General features: G+C 43.6%; 2 protein-coding genes across 3 annotated transcripts in view; both read right to left on the bottom strand.

The window, feature by feature from the left end:
- The window catches only part of tnika (TRAF2 and NCK interacting kinase a), a 67,184-nt gene extending 52,030 nt beyond the window's left edge, over positions 1-15,154 (bottom strand). For both annotated transcript variants that reach the window (XM_079752516.1, XM_079752515.1), the window contains exons 1-2: positions 14,761-15,154; positions 3,897-3,962 (exon numbers count right to left, since the gene is read on the bottom strand). In XM_079752516.1, the coding sequence (XP_079608642.1) occupies positions 3,897-3,962; positions 14,761-14,817 (123 nt within the window). In that variant the 5' untranslated portion in view covers positions 14,818-15,154. The remainder of the gene's footprint in view (positions 1-3,896; positions 3,963-14,760) is intronic.
- A 6,926-nt stretch (positions 15,155-22,080) lies between these two features.
- pld1a (phospholipase D1a) overlaps positions 22,081-23,333 on the bottom strand; it is a 33,167-nt gene continuing 31,914 nt past the window's right edge. The window contains exon 26 of the mRNA XM_079751918.1: positions 22,081-23,333. This exon is cut by the window's right edge and continues 1,694 nt beyond it. The gene's annotated coding sequence lies outside the window, so the exon portion shown is untranslated.

Below are 23,333 nucleotides of genomic sequence, written 5' to 3'. Positions count from 1 at the left end.
TGAAGGACATACAGAGACTCCCCCGATGGTGGTTAAGAGTCATGTAACGCTTGTATATCCAGGAACCGAGCACAGTGACCGAGTGGCCCGCCGGCAACAGCCTGTGGCTTCCGTAGGCCTGTGGCCGAGTTGAACACATGCCACACATTGGTCCGTGCGTCCGTCGGGACGTCCACCGGGAGAACACTAATCTCCATGTTCCCAAATTCCCAGGGGTCAGTATGCATGTCATTCTGCAAAATTACTGAATTTTTCATTTTCATTCAGCAGTATCTTTAGCTATACAAGTCAGTTACAAAAACTAAACCCAAACACTATACTCCATGCCTTATAGGTTATCCTGACGGACAAAGCTCAGCAAAGTTTAAAGCAACTCTCCCTGACCGATATTGTGTGTGATCTGTGTATTTAGTGTGTCAGGGTGAGTGTGTATGAAAGAGAGAGAGGGAGCGGGACAGGGAGAGAGAGAGAGGGAGAGAGACTAGAAAGCAGATGCGTATCATTTAACTAGATGGAGGAGTGAACGGGTGATAAACCCGATATCGCCGGCTCCCAGACACGCTCTACTGCAGACACGCATTACGTCCATTACTGGGTCAACTATTAACCACCACCGTAGAAACACTAGGCCCTTGCTGATGCTGCTACAAACACACATAATCACCCATATTAATACACATATAGATAAAACACACACACACACACACACCCTTTAGGTCAGACCGCTGTTCAATGAAAAGGATCTAGTAGAGTGGAGCAGCATGTGTTAAATTGCATTGGTGGTGTTGATGTAACCATACCAATACTCCAATACTACCAAAGAAAAGTATAAGCTATAAGAAGATACCTTATGAATCCCAGAAGAGAAATCTAAGCAACGTTAATGACCGTTTCAACATTTGAAACGTTTCAAATAAGAATACATTTACAAGGCGGTGTCAACGCAGGGATTCAAAGACAAAAGAAAAGGATTTTGAATGCTTGAATGATTGCAGTTCGATAATCTGCTTTGATTTGGGGATAATCCTTTTCACCGACAGCTATCACCACGGACAGTGTTTGGCACCACCAGGTTTAAATGTTTACTCTGAGACATTGTGGGCTGACAGAAAGGGCGAAAGGCCTAACAGAAGAGGGTGGCATTTCCCCCTCTCTCCCCCTCTCCATCTCTTGTCGTAGCTGTGTCCGTGTACACTGGAAGCGGTCTGGTTGAATGTCAGCCAGTAAATGAGCCATGACTTTCACCAAGACAGCAGTGTCAGCAATAACTATGTGCACATAACTCTCTCCTCTACTCTCTGCTGATCTCTCCTGTACACACAAACATACACATGCACACAAAGGCATACACACACACACACACACACACACACACACACTCACTAACATGCAAATGCGTACACACCAGTGGCGGCTGGTGGTTATTAAAGTGAGGGAGGAAGGACTGCGCGCTTGGTTGCCATTGGCTTGCTTGCACTGATAGTGGCCTATTGTGGCATAAGTATGGGAGACTCAAGTTGTTTCAGGGTGTTTTGGTGAACTACAAAATAGCAGGGAGGGATAATTATGTGAATTGATACAAATCCACCAGTGGCAGCATTGTACTTTGAAAGCTGGTGGGCAGCATGACTTGGACTACAAGGGCAGAAGGAAAGGAGGCAAAGCCAATTAGTCAAATCAGGCCTACTATTATTATTATTATTTCACAACTATTTACATAGGCTGTAAGCCTAACATTGTTTGAGGCAAATTTGGATGTTAATGTATGTTTCAGAATGTTGGTCATGGTGTTAAACCAATTAAGATTGAGGGACTTCATTTTTAGATCAAGTCAACCCTCGTCGCGGGCTCCGCAGCTCGGCCGCGGGCAGCCCGGCCGCAAGCTCCGCAGGCTGGCCGCGGGCTACGCAAACGTCAATATATGCGAACAGGGACGCACTGTACAGCAACGAACAGTAGCACACCGCTTGGTGGAAACGAGGCATTCGACTGAGCGGGTTTGTTGGTTCTCGTAGCCTAGACTTGAGGGGATAACCCCTCCCTCCGGGCTGCTCCACAGCCAGGACTCCGGCTTATTGGTTCATAGCGCAGCCAGGGCTCCTTATTGGTTCGTAGCGCAACCAGGGCTTCGGCCTATTCATGAATAGACGTAGGCGGGATCCAGATCCCTTAGCTAGTCACACCCACTCAGAGGAGGACTTTCCTCCTCTCTCCCACTGAACCCCATGTTATTCACCGGCCCCCAACACTTTCGGGGAAATGAATGGGAGTCAATGGAGGCTGAGGGAGGGACGTCCTCCCTGAAGTAATTGTCAATAGGCGATAGGGGGTGCTAATGTCCCTTTACCCAGGGAAATGAACATTAAATATACAAAGGCATTAAAGTAGTCCTATTTAAGGGCATTAATTCATTAAAGTAGTCTGGACAATCTGCATTTTTTATTCTCAACAATGTTAAGGAGGATCTTCCTCCCTTTCCTCACTGGAGAAGCCTCCACTGGCGCGCACACACACACACACACACACACACACACACACACACACACACACACACACACACACGGAAGACAAACTCTAAGCAGATATCTGGACTTTAAGAGAGCAAAGTTAAAATCACAGCATCCCCACTAGTGGTGACCTCGGTCCTATGACGATTCAAATCTGAGATAGAAAGACGTTCAGTCATCTTTAAAAGTCGGATCATCTTGTCGGGAAAATTGTGTGTGTGTGTGTGTGTGTGTGTGTGTGTGTGTGTGTGTGTGTGTGTGTGTGTAACAGAGGGATATTGCATTGGAGGAGTGGGGTCCTAAATGAGGGATACCACAGCATTGTTTGGCTTTTAGAACGAAAAGCCTATTCGTTATACAATCTTTTCTGTCTTCTTTCTTCAATTTGCTGTGTTATGTTTTGCTTTCAATAAATGTCCTTATTGTTTGTTTGGTCACTCCTTTGTGTAATGGTAGTGGCACTACCCAAACGTTTTCTTTTTGGAGCAGAGCATATTTTAGTCTAGAAGGATACACAATGTCAGGAAAAAAATAAATGCCTTCTGTTTCAACAGCAGCTGTCATTGCAGAGCACTCACGCTAGTGAAAATGATTCTCTCCGTCGGTACTCAGGAGTGCATTTTCGCTGTTCTGCTGAATAGAATGGTGCCGCATTTGTTCTATATGCTGAAACGCATCGTTTGCATGTATTTTAAATGTTTATCAGTCTCACACTTTTACAGTTTGTGTATGGATGCATGTTTTGTCTGATGTGAATACCATCCATCATAAGACAGAACGTAGGCCACTGTTAAATTTCATTGATGTATTATATTAATTACGTTCTATAATATTAGTCTTTATTATAGTATATAATGCCAATAGTAGCCTTATTTTTCTGTCAATTTCAAAGCAGATGCTGACAAGAAGTGATGCTCACATTGTATTTGAGCACTTCAACCACGCATTTTGCACCAAACTATTCTACTTCTTGTGTGACCGTCAACAGATAAGGCGAGTAGAGACCCATTAAATACACACACAGACGGAGAGACACACACACACACACACACACTGCAGCGACTGAGCCACTGCGTGTTGAAGGGTGAAGGCTAATGAAACAATAAGCTATGTGCAGCGCCAAATCACACGCAAACACACACATGTGCATAGACCCACACAAACATTCCAAAGCCTGTCTTAATAATAAGGACATTAATGTCATGAATGTAATCAGTGGTATCAGAATAACAACGTGTCCGATTAGTTTCTGAGGGAATGTGACAGTTGGTGTCCAAGCAGGTAGGTGGGGTTGTGTGTTTGTGCACGTGTGTGTGATTGATTGAGAGCCAATCGGTGCTGGCCTCAGGGCGTGAACTGTTTGATAAATGATCACTCTGTCAGACTCACCTTGTACACCTGTCCATATGTGCCTGTTCCGACCAGCTCCACCAGGTCAAAGATGCCAGCTGGGTCCTGGAGGGAGACAGGTAAACACAACACAAAATATTTTACAATCTTTCAAGTTGTTTTTCCCTTTTAATAACGTACAGCAATTTATTCAGGAATATTTGATTGTCAAAACAACAAATCAAAATACTAATTTTGATTGCAAGCTCACAAATCTCTATTTAATGCATCCATTCTTCGTTTGTGCTTTTTTTTCAATCAGTTCAATCTAATCTCAAATTTGAACCGCATCGCTGTACAAATATCTGGAGCCTAAAGGGAAAATAATTGATTGATGACACAGAGAGTACGAGCCAGGGGCCATAGAGAGGAACCTCAGCCCCAACTCATTTGGTGGTGCACACAATTTTAGCCAGGCTTGCTAAAAAACAGAGTACACAGATGCTACGATCGCCAGCAGAGAACTCTTCACACATCACTTGCTTAGAGCAGGGTCCAGCAATTCCCTCGCTCCCCCCCCCCCCCCCCACCTGACCTCAACACACACACACACACACACAAACACCTCTCAATTCCTTTCTGTCGCGTTTCTAAGGGCAATCTCCACAAAAGCTGCCAATCTCCGCTCTCTTCTCTTTGCTCCTTGTTCAACTAAATACACCATCTTTCTCTCACGCCCTCTCTCTCTCTCTCTCTCTCTTCCCAGCATTGTTTGGTGCTCTACATCTCTTTATTTCTGACTATGTCCATCTCTCTGTCTCTCACCAAGTACAGCGCAGAGGGTAATCCCTCGCCATCCACTCCTCACCTCGTCCCTGTCCTCAGTCAAACCTGGCGAACAGACAGCCGCGTCGCGATAGTGATGATATGAACGTTCCCCGTCGACGGATAGTTAGTAGGTCAGATGGTTTAATCTCTTCGCCATCACATGTCATAAAGAATCTTCATTTAGAATTATTATTTTTCCTAAATAATAGATTTGAGGTTGAACTCTGTGCACCTCGGGAGAAGCATAGGGGTAAGGAGGCCAGGCTACATTTGAGGTCATAAAACCTAATTAATTGAAAAGTTAATTATCAAACTGTCAAAAGAAGGAGGTGCAAGAAACTAAGAGCTCCCGGAACCGGTTTGGAATCACGAATTAGTGCTCATGAGGAGTTATTTGTGGTCATTTACTTGATGGAGCAACCATGAACCAGGGCAAAACGGCTTAACTATTACTAATGCATAACTATGACTAATGCATAACTTTATAACTATTCCAAGCCAAGGCCCATTACGTTGTGTTGTGGTGGAACTGAAGGCTCACGTTGTATTGTCTAAAAGGTCACAACCACAGCCACTGTGGTTGCACGGCTTCATGGAACAAGTTGAAGAGGATTTTTGTTTTCAGTACAGTCATAAACCGGGACTCGCCGCAGCGAACACAATATCAGTCTGAGCTCTGGAACAATTCCCTTCTCAATGAAAAAAAGGATTCGTCGCCTAATGACTTCTTGGGAATCACAAATAGATGTATGGTCTATCTTGTACTCTTTCTCTCTCTGTCTCAGTTGCATTCTCATTACTGTTCTCACTGCACTCTGCACTGTTGTTCATTATCTCAATCTTTCTTTCACCCTCGATTTCGCTCCATCTATATCTCCATCCTTGTCTCTCCATACCCATTCCATTCTATCCCTCTGTCCTGCTCTCTTGCTCTTTCTTTCTGTCTCTGTTCCCCCGTTTGCTTTTCTCTCTCATCAATGCAGTCTGCTGTATCCTTAAAAGAAGGCAATGCGCTCAGTCTTTTTTTTTTTAACTCTCCTTCCTTTTCCTGTCGTGATTCAACTCTTTCCCCCCTCTCCTTTACAGAGGAGGACACACAGCATTGCACAGAGTAACACACTTACACGTTTTGAAATAGAAAACAAATATGAACAACATGTCATATGTACACATGTATACTGCTCATTGCTGTGTGTGTGTGTGTGTGTGTGTGTGTGTGTGTGTGTGTGTGTGTGTGTGTGTGTGTGTGTGTGTGTGTGTGTGTGTGTGTGTGTGTGTGTGTGTGTGTGTGTGTGTGTGTCAGAGAAAGGTGTTAGGCTGCAGAATATATGACTGCACAGAGCAGCATTCTCCGAGCTGAGGTTCTTTCCAACTTGCAGCTGGTAACACCCTTTTATTTGCGGCCTGTGTGTGTGAGCATTTCTATTTCACAAATCAAGCATGAATATAAAATACACCAGTTATTAAGAACACACAAATGCATACATATCAAGAGTCCCTACCCAACCTTCACTCTCTCTTTCTCTCTCTCTTTGACATAACAAAGCCCCAGCCACTGACAGGACTGCGCACACACACACAAACAAACTTCCTCCTTCCCCTGCCCAGGCCCAACGGAGCAGGAAGAGAGCATTAAGGAGAATAAGGGAGGGAGAGAGGTATGACGGAGGCAGAGCCAGACAGAAAGAGAGCGAGACAGGTGAAAAGGAGGAGAGGAAGAAACAAAGAAGAGAGAGATAAAGGAGGTAGAGAAGGAGAGGAGGAGCCCGGGAGAGAAGGAGACAGAGACAGAGAGAGACAGAGAGACAGAGACAGAGACAGAGACAGAGACAGAGACAGAGACAGAGACAGACTCTGGTCACAAACACATGCAGCCAGAAATCGAACCTTCTGTCCTGTTTAGGGCAAAATGCTATTTGGCCCTAAACAGAGAATAGGCAGTGGCAGAATACCTGAGCACTGTGAACGATCTAACATTTACAAAAGGAAATCCTTGACTACGCACCGACTCGCCATCGAGAGAGTTAGCCACATGCAGACCTGGCTACAAAGGGAAGACAGACACCCACTGCAGTGCACCCACTACACACACAATGAGGTGGAAACTGAGCTGCACTTTCACCTGCCAACTGTACCAAGGCATTAGAGCCACACACTTCCAGAAAGATTAGTAAAGGAAAAACCTCCATACATGCTGGATGAAGTCCAGCAATGTGCCAACACAGCAGCGAGATTGGCAACAAGAAAATTCAGAAATTGAAGCAATATTTACTCGCGCAAGTTTGACCGCATGAACCATAAACGTCTAGTGGCGCAAAGAGGAGGGACATAGCTCGCATGTACCAACATTTCCTTCTGCCAGCCATGGCCGAGATAACAAACATTAACACCATTACTAGTTGTGGAAGTTGAATAGACGTCAGAGACGTCGGGAGTACCCCAGAACAAATATATTTTACTTAACAGCAGAAGCCCAATGTTATAGATTGTAATTTCATAGCAGGTTTGATTATTTACTGTATTTGATTGCCATGTTGCAACGTTTACTCATCATTCTAGTATATATTGTATGTGCATTTGTAGTTTTTGTTATTGTTATTTTCACACTTGCTTTGGCAATCCAAAGTATGTATGTTTTCCATGCGCATAAGGCCAATGGCCCTTTGAACTGAATTGTATTGAGACACAGAGAAAGAGACAGAGAGCGGGCGAGAGAGAAGGAGAGGAAGAGACAGCAATAAAGCACTCTGCTGCTCTATTTCATACATGTCCTCAGGCTGGATGGTAAAAATATACCACAAGATCATTCATATTTTATAGGCCACTCACTCAAGAGCTTCTTAACCAGCTCAGCCCCTGTGTATGTCCACATGCATGAATGTTTGCATGTGTGCAAGTATGTATATGAGGGTCTGTGTGTGTGTGTGTGTGTGTGTGTGTGTGAGGGAGGGGATGGGGAGGTTATGTGTCTGCATGTGCATATGGTCCAATGTGAGGGACCATTTGCGGGGATGGGGGGTTGTTTGTATGCACGTGTCTCAATGAGGTCTGGGATATGTGTGAGAATGCATCTGTGTGCGAGGAGTTGTGTATGCATCTTATAGTTGTGGGTTAGCCTGTCCTCATTGTGTGTTAGCCTGTCCTCGTTGTGTGTGGTTTATGCGTAAATGTGTGCACGTGTGAGCAGGTGGAAAGCCTGTGTGTGTGTGTGTGTGTGTGTGTGTGTGTGTGTGTGTGTGTTGGGGGTTTTGTGACTGCATGTGTATTGGCTTATACGTCTGTTAGGGTTTCTTCACACACAACATGATTCACTCACCATCAGGGAGGTCAGGTGGTGGTAGTCATGTGACATAGAGGAAGTACGCACGTGAGAGTGTGTGTGTGTGTGTGTGTGTGTGTGTGTGTGTGTGTGTGTGTGTGTGTGTGTGTGTGTGTGTGTGTGTGTGTGTGTGTGTGTGTGTGTGTGTGTGTGTGTGTGTGTGTGTGTGTGTGTGTGTGTGATACATGACGTTGTATATGGTCAAATCTAAAATGCTTCAACTGGTTGTCATGTCTATCGTTGTCGATATTTTTTTTGCCATGGTTGAAGAGCTTAGAAAAGGACTTAAACCTGGGCTTGGAAGGGAGGCTACCGGGCTAGCCCTGCAGTTTGAGATTAAGAACCTGCGACCCATGCCATTCAGCAACCTATGACCCATTCCAACCCACTACCTCCCGATCTAATGTGTGTGTGCGCGCGCGTGTCAACCCACGACCTCACGATGATATGCGTGTGCGCCCACGCGTAAACCCACGACCTCAATATCATATGTGCACACACACACACACACAGACGTTAACAGGAAGCCTAGGGATTAGCAGGAAAGTAAGATTGAGCTGTTTTGAAAACGAGACGTGACATTAATCCTAGTGCAACACAAAAGGAGCAAGGGAGTCGATTATTGTGGATATCTCCCGGGATGCACGCAGCCCTCATAAAGCGGCCCAAAGAGGCGCATGTTAGATGTTCAAATTGAGGCCCATGGTGAAGGAGTGACATCGGGAGAGAGATTGATGGAGAGCAAAGTTGGAGATGAGCGTGTGAGAGATGTGTATTGATTGGCTGGCCCACTGGAGAGATATTTTGCGTGGTACATTTTGAACTGATGTAGGAACACTACAGAAACAAGCCAAGGCCATGTCCAGAGACAGATAGGTTTTAAAAGAACTTTGCGTTTTTTTGAGGAATGGGTCCGTCCATGCTAACAATTTGGCCAGCAATTTTCCAAAAAGCTGTGAAACGATTTACCCATATTAGTTCATGCCAGCATTTCCTGATTCATCCACATTGGGGGAGTTTCCAAAAGTTCCATTTTCAGTGGTGGAAGTGTGAGCCAAAGTGCAAAACTTAGTAGGCATAGCATGGACACGGCCTGAATCTCAGGCTTGTGGTCCCTGTAAAGACTTTTCTAAGAAAACAGCCTGAGCCACTTCTCCAAGTTGCCATTCTAAAAGTATCTCTCTTTGGCCCCAGAATAGGCGTTCCATTCTGTCTGACAAGGCTATATTTGTTTCTCTTCAACCCACTTCATTAAATATAACCATGACTGGCATAAATTATTATAAAACTGGTCGTCTGTTGGAATATGACATAATCGCAAATTAATCTCCAGCAAAAATATAATCTATCTATTCCCTCTGCCTTAACATCTAATACATATATGACGTGATGATGAATAAATCCATGAGGATACATGTACGGTGACCCCACAACAAGCCCCCTTATTCCCCAGGCATCCCAGTAAGGTAAGGTAGGGTGAGGTCTGAGTTCACTGAGATGAGAGATCGAGAGAAAAAGAGACACAGAGAGAGGGAGGGAGACGGAGAGAGGGCGAGAGAGAGATACAGGGTGCATATTAAACAAGGGGCCCTAAAGAGGTGGAAAAAAGGATAATGGCGATGTTAGAGGGATCTCAGTAGCACTCCACCTCTTCCATGAAACCACTTCAACCGCTCCACCTAACAGACCTTGCAGCACAAACACACAGTTTCAAAGGCCTTTTTAAGACCATCACTACCATCACCTACTCCTTCAACCCCGTCTCCCTGCCTTTGACGAGGTATTTCAGTAACATTTATCTCCGCAACTGTTTGGAAGCAATGTTGCAGATGCAAGATGTTGACATTTTCCCACAACAAAAGTATTTTTTTTGCTTGTACGGCATAAGTCATATTAAACAGGATATTTGATTATTTGAGCATTTTAAATTGACCACTTGGTGAACCTCCAGTACACTCAGATTAGCTCATTCTCAGCCCTTCTCCAGTCTGTTATCCCTCCTTCCTATCCAGCCATGCAAAAATGTATCTCACCCTCCCCAATATCCATCACCCTCCCCCCACATTTTAACCCTAACCCTTTTTTTGAAAACGGAAATCTGTTGGGAATAAAGAGCTTTTTAAAAATAAAATCGTTCCCTTTGCCCGTTGACTCGTTGCCCTGCTGAAGAGAACTCCCGCCAGCTAGGTCCTGCTATGCGCTTGTTTATACTCCTGATCCTTCTGAATACAGTGGGTCGGAACTTGCGTGCGTGTGCGTGTGCGTGTGTTTGTGTGTTGGGAGAGAGTGCAAAAGAATGAAAGAGTAAGAGAGTGTGTGTGTGAGAGCCTGTGCAGTGATGTCCATAAATGTCGCTAAACTCTGTGTAACCTCCAGGCCTCAACTTCCATCTATTTTATGAAGATTAAGAGGACTGGATACCAATGAATGGACGGTTGTTATTTTGTGCATTCTTAGTCCAACCATGGTTAAGCCTCCATGCATATGGGCACCATATTGTGGACATGAATGACAACTGGTTGTAGTGGAAGCATTGAAGCACCTTGCTCTTAGCATTTAGAGTATTTGACCAGCTTTTATTATGGCTGCCACTTGAGGACACTTCAGTAACTCTTTACAATAAAAGGTACATTACTTACTTCAGTTAATAGCCTTATTATGTAGCATTAGCCTAAGGGTTAGGATAAAGGTTAAATTAATGTTTAAATGAAAACCGTCTTTGACATGAACAACCAACATGAACACCACAAGTAAATGATAAGTAGACCATTATTTAACTGTCAATTAAGCGTTAATTAATGCTTTGTAATTACATTCATGTTTATTAATGGTTAGTTGATCCTGTACCCTAATTGTAATGTGTTAGATACTTCGGGGTAATTTCACTAAGTAAGGAACCTTCCTAAGAGAGAGAGAGAGAGAGAGAGAGAGAGAGAGAGAGAGAGAGAGAGAGAGAGAGAGAGAGAGAGAGAGAGAGAGAGAGAGAGAGAGAGAGAGAGAGAGAGAGAGAGAGAGAGAGAGAGAGAGAGATTTGGCCACATGTCAGTCATACAGTATAGTGCCCATTCATGAATTAGCACTGTGTATGTCCCGGGGCAAGCTTGCTGGCCCTGTTGCCATGGCGCCCATGCTAAAGGGGCCGAAGAATGCAGGGTTTACTGGGCGAAGGAAGTGCAGAAATGGGGGCAATGGGGGGGGGGGGGGGGGGGGGGGGGGGAGGAGAGCAGGGGGGCGTCTGAGGATTAAACTAGTTTATCTGCTGGTCACATCCCCCCCCTTTCTTTGAACCAATCAGCAGTCTCCTATCATATATTCTTAGTAGTATTTTACCCTCCATTATATCTGTCATAATCTTGGTGTGTGGCTATGGCTGCGTTTCTGTCTCTTTATCTACTTGCTTCTATGGGAGAAATTGACGATGATCTTGCCTTCTATGCTATATGAAATAAGCATGACCTCACTCTTTTTATAATTTTTCCGTCTGTACCACCATGGCTTCACCCTCCCCCGATCTCTCTTACATCTCTGCACCTCACATATTGACTGTGTGTGTGTGTGTGTGTGTGTGTGTGTGTGTGTGTGTGTGTGTGTGTGTGTGTGTGTGTGTGTGTGTGTGTGTACTTCCTGCTGGTTCCCCATCTGTTGCTTTCATCAGCTGATTGGCTGAGACATGGCGGCTGGTGCCTGTGGCCGGTACAGGTGTGTGTGCTTTCTCTGTGCGACTATGGCCTCTACCACCCACTAAAGCACAGCACAGGCGCTGCAGGTGGGCTTGTGACATGGGTCAATGTCAGGAAAAGAAAAGCCCTGGAATATATGCTCGTTTGTGAGGGCCAAAGAACTGGTGGTAACCATTCATATATTCCAACACCTCCGGTAATTATAGCTCCCGCTTTTTATGTTTAAGTGATCTGTGACTGTGTGTGTCTGTGTGTCTGTGTGAGCGGTCAGAGCCAGCTGACCTATTTCCTGTCTAGTCAGTCAAGTGGCAGACTAGCTATCCGCCAGGCTGCGGCCTGTGCACGTGTATGTGTGTCACACTGGGGGTTGGGAATTTGGGGGTTGGGAAGTTATGACCTGTTTATTTCGAGACTGCATCTTTGTCGGTTCTAAGCAAGCGTAACACACACACACACACACACACACACACACGAGGTGACAAATAAGACAACAAAAAGAATGTGATAAAACGACACAAAAAGGCATGCAGGATAGATCAATTAAAAAGAAAGAGAAGGAAGGAAGAGGAGGATGGAAGGACCAGGGGCCAGAATCACAAACGTATCATACGAACAAAAATCCTCCTAACTTGTGTTTGTTCATAAAATTGGACTAAGGAAGAAAGTTAAAGTTGCGATGACTAAGATTGAGCCACTCCCAGTGAGAAGGTTGGATTCAGAAAATTAAATAAAAGTCTCCTGCCCACTCCAACTGGCTGTACAACTGGGTTTAGGGGTTTAGGGAGTGTCCATAGTACCATTCTCATCAACAAAGAGAGGTACAGTCTGCCTACTGGCCAGCATCTTTTATGTGTAGAATAGATCGTTTATAGGGTGTGATTTTATTGGTAATTCTGTAATTCGACCTTAAAAAAACTGGTAGAGCGGGTGCTGTTGAAGACTGGTTAAAGCAGCCTTACCTCAAATGAGTCAGACTAATTAGACCCTGGGCCTAAACACCTGTGGTGCATTGGACAATCAAACAGGTTAAACCAGCCATCACCCCACACGCGCATGGAGTTCTGGCCTGGCAGCATAGAACACCGGCTTGGGCTGAAGCAAAATGCAACAAAATGTTTCCTGGTGTCAAAGGCGCCCAGTACAGCCACCTAGGGGGAGTGTTTTAGCCACCTAGGTGATATTTAGCAGGTTGAACTGCTACACTGCTATTCCCTGAAATGTATCTTAAGGAGGGTCATCTTTCTTCCTGGAAAGTCATGATTCATAAGTTTTGCCTTGCTTTTGATCGGAAGAAGATCGGTTTTTTTATTGCTTCTATTAAGTATGTGTTATCCCATTGGATGCTATGCTAATGATACATATTGTTCATCATTTCTCAGGACTAAACTTTTTTTGAGATTGCAAGTGATGGATTTACACTTGGCCCGAAACTGACTCATACGTGCCAAAAGGATGTTCTTAAGAGATGAAACTTCATTTAAAGGGGACATATCATACCACCAGGTGTGAGTGTGATTAGCCATTACAAGCCGTTTTCAAAATCTAGATGTGTGACGGATAGATGGACACGCCAACCTGTGATGTCACAATGCTGCACATTTTCAAACCTGCTTGTAATGGCTAATCACACTCACACCTGGTGGTATGATATGTCCCCTTTAAGAAAATATCTTTTTCAGAGGAACCTAATCTTTGAATTTCTTCAGAGGAAACTTATTCATTTTTGAATCCTCATCTACAGTGGCATCTGAACATTGTGATCGCTATCGCCATAACGTCTGCCCCAATTTCTAACGAAACACCCTTATCTGGAAATGTATTCCTTGGAAAATACCTCATGGAGTCATGACATGGACTCACATGTGAATTAGAAACCCTTTTTTTGGCAATGTCATATTTTTTATTGTATTGCCTTCATGCTATTGAATTGATTTATTCAGAGCACATCAACACACAAACCCTGAAGTTGAAAAACGACCGGGTGTACTTACAAGGAAAACGATGCAGGACCAGATAAGAAATTACAGTTGGATAAGGGAGAGAAAAACACACGCGTTTCCAAGGGACACATAAGGGGCCTGAGTGTGTGATGTTATGGTTGTGCTCGCTTAGCTCAGAGAGCAGCATACAAGTCATCAATGGTGATCGTTTTCCTGTGTGCCTCCACAACCTTTATCAGAATACATCTGGATATTACTTCCACACACACACACACACACACACACACACACACACACACACACACACACACACACACACACACACACACACAAAGATATAGGCACCATTAACACATCAATACACAATTTGCATGCATAGACAGTAAATATGTCCGTTTGTGAATTTCGCATGTAAAGGCTGGGGTCTGAGAAGGGGCAGGCTTAGTAAGGGACCACAGGTTCAAGGCATCGTCTGAAGAAGAGATGGCGATAACACAGACCCATCTGCCACTGAGAAAGTGGGTAGGATTTGGGTATGAACCGTGGGTGTTTGTGAAAGAGTGTAGCCTACATCAAAGATGTAGCTTCACGTTGTTACATCAAAAGACACAAGCACACACACCTCGGTCTCGCTTTCGGATGTGAATGAGGAGAATCGACAGTGTGGGCGAAGGAATTGGGATAAATTCCACCGCTGTCTGCATCGCGGCTATTATGCCTATAATAGGCGAGGCCGGTGACAAAAACAACAAGACTATTGAGGTCAGCGATACATCACAGCAGCTATAATCCCCATATACCCCCCATACTACTACTTTGATTCCTATGACTCCTGTCTTGTATGAGGAAAAGGCATTACAATGACAACTGGGCAAGCTGAAATGTTTTGTATTATTTGAGGCTGGATTAGAGCATGTCTCTCTGTCCGTCTGTCTACATCACTATTATGAAGATCTAGAATTAACACATCGGAGCGGCTTTTGGTCGCCTTCGCTGAGCTTTGCTGGCGAGAAATCCAGTGTATTGGAGCGCGTGTCTGTCTGTCGTCAGGGGCAAAGAACAGCAGAATCGCAAACACGCACAGCGCCAACATAGCCTGTATTAGATGATTAGTTTGGATTAAGAAAGAATACAAATTTAAAATGTTACCGGCTTACCCTCAGAGCGGACAGGTCTATTTCGTCTAGACTCCGGGCCGGCGACTCGCTCGCCATGTTGGGGAGGGGGTACAGCACTTGTCAGTCCCCTGAATTTCCCTACACACCACGCACACGGCCGCTGCTGTGCCGGATGGTGTGTGGCTCCTGTGGTTAGATCGCCCCGCAGTCTCTCCCGGGTGACCAACCGATAGCAAAGCCCTGTTTGTCAGGTTTCTCAACGTGGACCAGAACCTCAGGGGGGGCTAAAGCGCGACCACGCGGACGATGCACAAAACCGACGAGTCAATCCCCACACCAGGGTCCATGGTGGTTCAAATAGAAAAAAACGAAAGTGTGATGCCCTGACACGGCGGTAACGGCTCTCACTAGTACTTGATAGTTACGCACTGGAGTGCCTGCTGTGTGACAGTAACAGCAGCACGAATGTAGAGGGTAAAGTGGAGGGGTGGGGAAGCAACGCCTATTGGAGGACGGGCCGTCGGTGATGGGGGCGGGCCTCACAAGCGAGCCAATCGGAATAAAGACTACAACCCACAGAAGCGTTCGTTACATGTGTTTAACTTTGACAGGTGTACTCCCCATACGGCCATGTTAGGCCATGGATGTGTACTTTTTAAGCTTCTGGGATTGGCTTTTTCGGAAATAGGTATGACTCCCAGTGGAAAAGGTGGTTTCCTAAGTGATACAAGGTAAACCGAAATGCACTCAGGAGGTGATTCATGAAGCATCTGCCAAATAAGGTAAATTAAGCCAGGTATCAAGGTAAAAAATAAGCCATACCTTCATGGTCTGATTTACCCAGGTACATCTTAAATCTGTATTTATTGACTGCCATTTAAGTCAATATTAAATAAATTATTATATAGATAAATATTGCTATGAAATGAATAAATTAGTTTCTTGAAAAAATACGTTTTTCAAAAGGACCACTTTTATGGATTTCAGGGGACTTTTATATCATAATGGCACATTTCTTTATTTCAGGGGACTTTTATTTCATAATGCCACATTTCCAGCTGTCATATGCAAATTGGTGGGTTTTATCTAAGGGTTCCTGTATGCAGAGTGGTACGAGGTAAGCATAGCTACCCATCATGTTTAGCATGAACAGTGCTAGCAGGGCAGCAGGAACACAAGGGATATGACCCAAATGGAGACACAAACTCAACTGAAGAAGGATTTAATAAAAGTAAGCCAAACAATTCCAGAAAACCGGTATTTATTTTGGACCAGGTGTACTCATGAGCATCTGCCTCTCCTCCAGAATAGCCAGACATGGTCAAAGCTGAAAATCGATTAAAACATGAAGCTGTGGTGTTGGTGGTCGGCAGTTCATCCCCACGAAACGGGAATGATAAGGATCCAAACCATACTGACTCCAGTGGAATGGTAGGCCGAGTGAAGCCACAGACTAACTAGAGCTCCTATTGGTATGGCCCAGTTTACATTATGACCGGCATCCTCCAACCAATGATGCACTTCCTCCAGTGCCACCTTCACTGCCAGGAGCTTGCGGTGGCCGATATCATATAGACCAACTCAAACAAAAGGGCTTGGTCTCACATTCCAAAGGATGTATTTGACATTACACTCCTCCTTAAACTTATAATTTTCATGGTCTACCATTTGCCTTTTCAATGCCTTTCAACCAGTAGCATTAGCCACTTCTAGTGGTAGGGGCCCCCCTACCACTAGAAGTGGCATCTGCCAAATAAGGTAAACTGTAACGCCCAGTGTTGGGGGTAACGCGTTACCCCCAACACTGGGCGTTACAGCAACAATATTACTTTTTTGGGTAGTGAAGTAAAATAACGCATTTCATTTAAAATATCGGTAACTATACTACTTTACTAGACTATAGTAACGCGCTTTCCTGCGTTACCCAAGCCGTGTTTGCCTGCGTGTAAAGTTCTGTTCTGTTGTGGTGCGTGCATGCGTGCTGCCTGTGGGTCTGCAGCGCCTGCTTGCCTCGGCACGTTGCCATAGTGATCGATTTGAGTGACGTAGCTGTTTGTGCGAAGGAGTGTTCAAGTGTTGGAGCACAGAAGCAGGTGACACGGAAAGACAGGCTGGTTGCAGGGTTCATTGTAGAAGACATGCTTCCCCTGTCGACTATTGAATCGCCCAGATTTAGAAAAATACTAGATAAAATACCCAGACTCACAAGCCAACATCCGACAGGAAAACATTTTCCCATTAGCCTACCGTGTTATACGTGTTATACCGACATGGAATCGAAGCTCAAAATAATTTTCGAGTCCTTCCTGAATCATGTGTCCACCACCGCAGACATTTGGTCCGCCAACAACAAAAGTTACTTAGGAATAGAGTTGAGCACCGAAACTCGGTTCCAGTAGGGAACCGGTTCCAACGTAAACGGTTGTAACGAAATCTAATAAGAAGGCACATTAAGAGTCTGGTAGAGTCTGGGTCAGGCTGGGCCGCATCAAGTATTCCACCGAAAAAGGAGCACAACTGACCCAATCTAAGTTAATGATCGAGCTATAATTAGTTAACGTTGGCTATGTAATCGCTGACAACAGGGGACAATTCATAGTTGTTGGTGGAATCCAGGACATTTTAGCGTCCTTTGGCTTTTGTCGGGACTCAGGACACGCAACTCAAAATTGGGACTGTCCCGGCAAAACCGGGACATCTAGTCACCCTACCAAAAGTGATAAAAAAGCGTGGCAAGCGACTCAGCAGAAATGTGCATTCGACAACAACACTGAACAGCACTAACACTGAATTTTGATGTCAAGTAGAGGGCCACAAAATATCATCCCGCGGGCCTCAAATGGCCCCCGGGCCGTGAGTTTGAGACCCCTGACATAAAGTAACAGCATGTGTCCCCGCCGCTTAAGTGCATTTCTGTTTTAATTGTATGGGATAAAGTGACCTTTTTATATTTTTCATTGACCACTTAATTGTTGTTCTCATGTTTCCCAAAGCCTGTGTTTTGAAACTTGTGTGTTGATACTGATTGACCTCACCATAGCCTACTTTATCCTGTTGTTTGTGGATTTTACAGTGAGGCATTTCTTTGTGCATACAGGGATATTTTTCTTTCATATGGTTTTATATGCTATTTTGTATAGATGTATACAATAAACACTAAGTGATGATAGGGCTATGATGTTTGTCCATGTATCTACAGTAAATTAAGAAACGGGAAAGTAAAGTAATAAGTAGTGAAGTTGCATTTTTTAAATGCAGTAACTAGTAAAGTAATCTCAATACAATTTACAGAAGTAACTAGTAATAAGTAAATAATGACTTTTTTGGAGTAACTACCCCAACACTGCCCCCGCCTTAGGACTTCACTCATCAGGGAAGCCCAGTGGATTACCTCTGTCTCTGCAGACCCTTGATTTTCTGAACATGTTTATTTCCAAATAACATAAATAAAAAATAAAGTAAACATGTTGATTTCATGCTAGGTCACGTTTTGAGAAAATGTTCCGAACACGGACATTACAAAAGTGATGCAAGCGCAAAAGACTTGGAAAGCTATCTTTTTGGAATTTGTTTTCCGCCTGTGGAATTAATGGCACACATAGTTAGCAAGCTACATTGCAGGCTAGTTCAGTTTATTGAAGAATCCTATAAGCTACATTAATGGCAGGAGTCTTAGCTAGATTTATCCAAATAAACTTGAGGGAATATGTCTGTGCCAACTACCTTTCATTCAGCGTTTTCTTCTGTTAAAGAAAAACTGATTAACAGAACATTATTTGTCTAGGAGCCAGGTTTCCAGTCAATCATGGGTAATGCCCAAACACAGAAATGCTTGTTAAAGTTCAGTCAATGGTAACATGATGCAAGACTTCTTTGGAATTGCGTAGGTGTGTTTGTCTCTGAATTTCTTTGCAGAAGAAATTGAACGCTGGCCAAATGTTCCTTGTATGAAAGGAGACATCATGTCCTGGCTAAAAAAATAAAGGTTTTGTAGCCATAAAACTGCAGAGGTCCCAAGCGACTACATCAGCATTGTTATCAATGTATAAACGGCATTGTACCGCATTTTGTGTGATTTAGCATGATGATTTAATTATGAATGGCTATTTCCAAAGGTTAATGTGTTTGTTTGTTTTTCTTTGGCATATTTCTGTAACACAGCTAATGTTTGTTTGTAGTGTCCTTGTAATATCACTGACTCATAGGGCCCTATCTTACATCCGGCATAATTGACTTTCTACACTGGCGCATGTGTCGTTGCTAGTTTGCAACTGGCGCAAAGCGTTCTTTTCCCTCCACCGCCGCTCGCCTATAAATTAGGGAATGATCTTGCGCCCGAAGGGGCAATTCGGCGAAAGGAGGAGGCGTGTTCTGGAGCAAACTGTACCTTGTGCTATTTTGCTGTTTCAGAAAATAATTGCGCCAAAAAACAGGAAATACCTGGTTTAAAGTTATTGGCGCGTTGTTCAGATGCTATTTTAAGGGCGCATGCATAGTGTTGCCTGTGCGCCTCGCGCATACACTTTGCTTCTCTCATCTACCTAGCCACACATTCTTGGTCAATTATTTGGGAAAGAACAGCTGATACAGCGATAATAAGTTGTACTTTTAAATAAATGCATCTGCATTCACCGTACAGCAAACACATATTTTCTTGATACAGACATCGTGTACATGCCCATAACTTTTAGGATGATGAGTATTTGATCGTGAGAAAACATTGTTTTACCGCAAGTGACTGTTAAAAATAATGAGTGAATGCGGGCGCGCGTGTGTGTATGTGTAAAATAATTAACGAATGTGTGCGCGCTTCCATCTGTTTAAACACACGCAAACTAAACACGTAACGCATAATACAGTCCATGGCAATGTATATTAATTTTTTCATTGCATATATGATTAAATAGAACCACAGTTACCGCATATCATATGTATGTTAAGATTTGTTTGCAGAAATGTATTTGAGGACTCAGTATTTCTGAAGTTGTGGAAGAAAACCTTATTCCATGTGTGAATAAGGCCATATTATTTGCCCATAAACTGAGCCATTTTAAGTTTGAAATTCATGTGCATCTGTCCCATCGGAGACTGCAGACGCGCTGTCAAAATATCAACCCGTCAGATTCAAATGCGCTCATGGCTCTTAAAGGGGATTGGGGCTGGCACTCTCATTGGTTTGCGCCGGGCGCAAGAGTCATTTATGCGCCGGTAAAATAGCAACATCGCCATAGAATCGCCCATAAAGCTACTTGCGCTTGGCGCTTCTCACTTGCGTTTCAGACCCTTAAAATAGGGCCCATAGACTATAATAACACTTCATAATAAATGAAAATGTCCCTCTTGTAATTCTAAGAAAGATCAGTAAGCTTGCCCATATAGTTATACATATTTAAGTCCAAAAAACGTTGAAACGGGTAATTCATTGTTTGTAAAAAAATTATTGGAATAATTCAGTCTGGCATGACCAGATATTTCCTACTTTGGGGCAAAGGGAAACAAGCGACAAAAGAAACAGAAACAGCATTTGTACGGAACTCCGATATGATGTTTGTACGGACATCCAGCATGTAGCAGGGAGGAGCAACGTTGTGGTGGACCGTCTCTCCAGGGCCGTCATAGACACTGTCCACATGGGCATTGATTACTCCCAGATTGAAGTCTACCAGGTTTGTGACCCGGGCATCCAGGCCTACAGGACAGCCATCACGAGCCTGCGACTGGCCGATGTCAAGTACGACAGCGCCTCGCTCCTGTGCGACGTACATGGTCGCCATGTGGTCAACGAGTCTGACCTCAAGCCTCTCAAAACGATACCGAGGAAAACCCTTGCAGCACAATTGTGAGAAGATCATCGTTCCACACACACTATGAGAAGAGACGCTAAGATGCATACACACAGGACACATGAGAGCAAACAAAGAGCTAGGGACATTCCATTTGTGGCCTGGCATGAATGCACAGATAGAAGACATTGTGGAGAGATGTTCCATATGTAAAGAGTGTCACAGCTCAAACACAAAAGAACCAATGATCCCACATCCCATTCCTGAGAGGCCATGGCAAGTCGTTGGTACAGATTTGTTCATGTCTAAGGGAAAAGATTATAGTAGTTGTAGATTACTATGGTAGATACTTAAAGTAGATTAAATCACAATGATTGGTCAGACAAGGCATCCCAGAGAGTGGTCAGTGAGAATGGTCCCTGCTACAGCTCAAGGGAATTCCAGGAACAAGGGAGTTTAAGCTAATCACTTCCAGCCCCTCATATGCAGAGTAATGATCTTGCAGAAAGAGCAGTCCAGACGGACAAGATGATACTGGATAAAGCCAGAGCAGAAAGGAAGGATCCATACCTCAGCTTACTGCTGGTGTACCGTAAAACTCTAGTCGACGGTCTGAAGTTCCCAGCCTAGCTGCTAATGAGTCGACGACTGAGATCAATACTACTAACTACAAGTAAACAACAACAGCCGCAGGTTGTTTGTCAAAAGGCTGTGCATGCCAGGAGAGAGCAGTGCTAGCGCAGACAGAAGCGATATTATGACCTCAGTGCAAGACCATGGTCAACACTTCGGTGTGGTTCTACAGTCAAATTCAACCGGCCAAACGGACGTTGGAAACCTGCCACTGTGACAGAGTCTGCAAGCACAGAGATCTTACAACATCAGCACTGGTGAGGGTCAAGCCTATCTTCGACACACACACACACACACACACACACACACACACACACACACACACACACACACACACACACACACACACAATTAACCAAAAGAAGATCCTTGACCTGTAAATTTGAAGGGTGTAGGCGGGTCGCTGCCCTATGGACATTTGTACAAAATATTACAATGAAAAAGTGAGGAAGGTCTTAATCATTATGTTGAATCCAACATTTTGAATTGCACTGAACATACTGAATGTAAGATTTAAAGTTGAATAAGATACTTATGTAGCATACGTTATGGACAGTTGTAACTATGTGCAATGTTACACTCCACCTGGGAGACTAATAACTGGGCTCCTCCAGACAAGGACGCAGGCTGGCGGTGTTTGAAGTCTGATTGTAAACAATGATAGATAACCTGGTGGTCTGTCTATCTTGCCATGCAGGAGAACTCCGTGAGTGTGTGCGGTAATCATCCACAGAAACTCCTACAAAAGCCTGCCCCTCATTTCAATCATTTTGTTTACATGCTAAGAAAGGAAAATAGCATTGTAATGGTCACATTGTCACATAAGGATGCCAATGGTGATGTGAAAGAAAAACCGGTTGATTAAATACTTCTCAGATTAACTGATAGATGATATCAATGAATATTACAGTTTCAATAAAAAAAGAAAATTATGACAAACAAACAAATCAGACATGTTTATTATGCATTTAAATTATTCTTTAAAAAACAGCAATTTTAAATTATTCCAACTGTACAAAACAAAATTCCATCCTTCATGCTTGAGCCAACAGAAATATGTTACTTACGGAAGAGGAAAAACATAGATAATAACCATCTGTGTTAGCATATTCTGACCACACATCAAAAATACTAAATGTCCCAGTTACAACAAGCAGAGATAATCCCCAGCCATATGGGGCATGAGCAAATAGAGCCAAGCTTGAATTTAGACCCAATTCTGCCTTAAAAAATATGTATTCCAAAGCATTCCTCTGTTTCATAAAATAAGGCGATTAAATTCAATAAAAGACTTGTCCAATCATAAATAATGCACCAACACAATCCCTTCTGGTTACAACAGTGATATAACTAGTTCAACTTGCTAATTGCATAGGTATGTTTTTCTGTTGAATTTCTTCAGAACAGGTGGTCACTGGCCAATTTCCTCCAGGTAGCGATGACGAATAATAGGAAGGATACTATCAGTTCAGAAGTTCAGAGGTGCACACAACAAGCTCGACAATTAAAAAGTCAGTGAAGAACTGCTTGGCCTTTTTCTAATACAGGTTCAATTTAATTGACATAGACTTAATATAATAAGGATTCAAGTGGCTTTCCATATTCTACATTGCTGGAAAAACTATCGTGGAATTTTTTCATACAATGCAAAGCACCAAAAGACAAATTCAGACTTGGATCATGTGTTCGATTAGAGTTATTTTGGTGTTTCTGGTGAACAACATTCTTAATCCCGCCCATGTTTTGGATGAGTGTGAACGGCGAGGAGGGGCTATTCCCAGACAGGACGGTCCTGTTGTCAGTTGTGGCCGTTGGTTAAAGAGAAAGCTAGAGAGCGAATCAATGGGTCCGGGCAACTTAATGAATTAAGAATATAGTTTTTCATAATGGATCATAAAAGTAAATCTCAATGTATGGGAAAACCCATCGATCTCGGATGGCGTCGTTCGTACATATAAAATAAATCTAATAAGAAATCACTGCACTGCACTGCCTTGGTGGCTGGCATGAGCCTTATCAAAGTAAAACATCTTAACTGTATTAAACTTTAGTAAGCCTTATAAGCAAATAGTGGTTTGAAATGCTGGTAGAGGCTGGTTGTAGAAGTGGGTTTTGTTTTTGTGCCTTATGCACCATTCTCAAAACAAGCCTATAATCCAGAATTAAATAAAGCCTTTTCTATTAGATTTCATTTAG

Source organism: Pollachius pollachius, assembly GCF_949987615.1.
Source record: "Pollachius pollachius genome assembly, chromosome: 15".
NCBI classification, from domain to species: Eukaryota; Metazoa; Chordata; class Actinopteri; order Gadiformes; family Gadidae; genus Pollachius; species Pollachius pollachius.
Note: the sequence above shows the minus strand (reverse complement) of the source record. Positions and strands in the feature narration are given on the sequence as shown.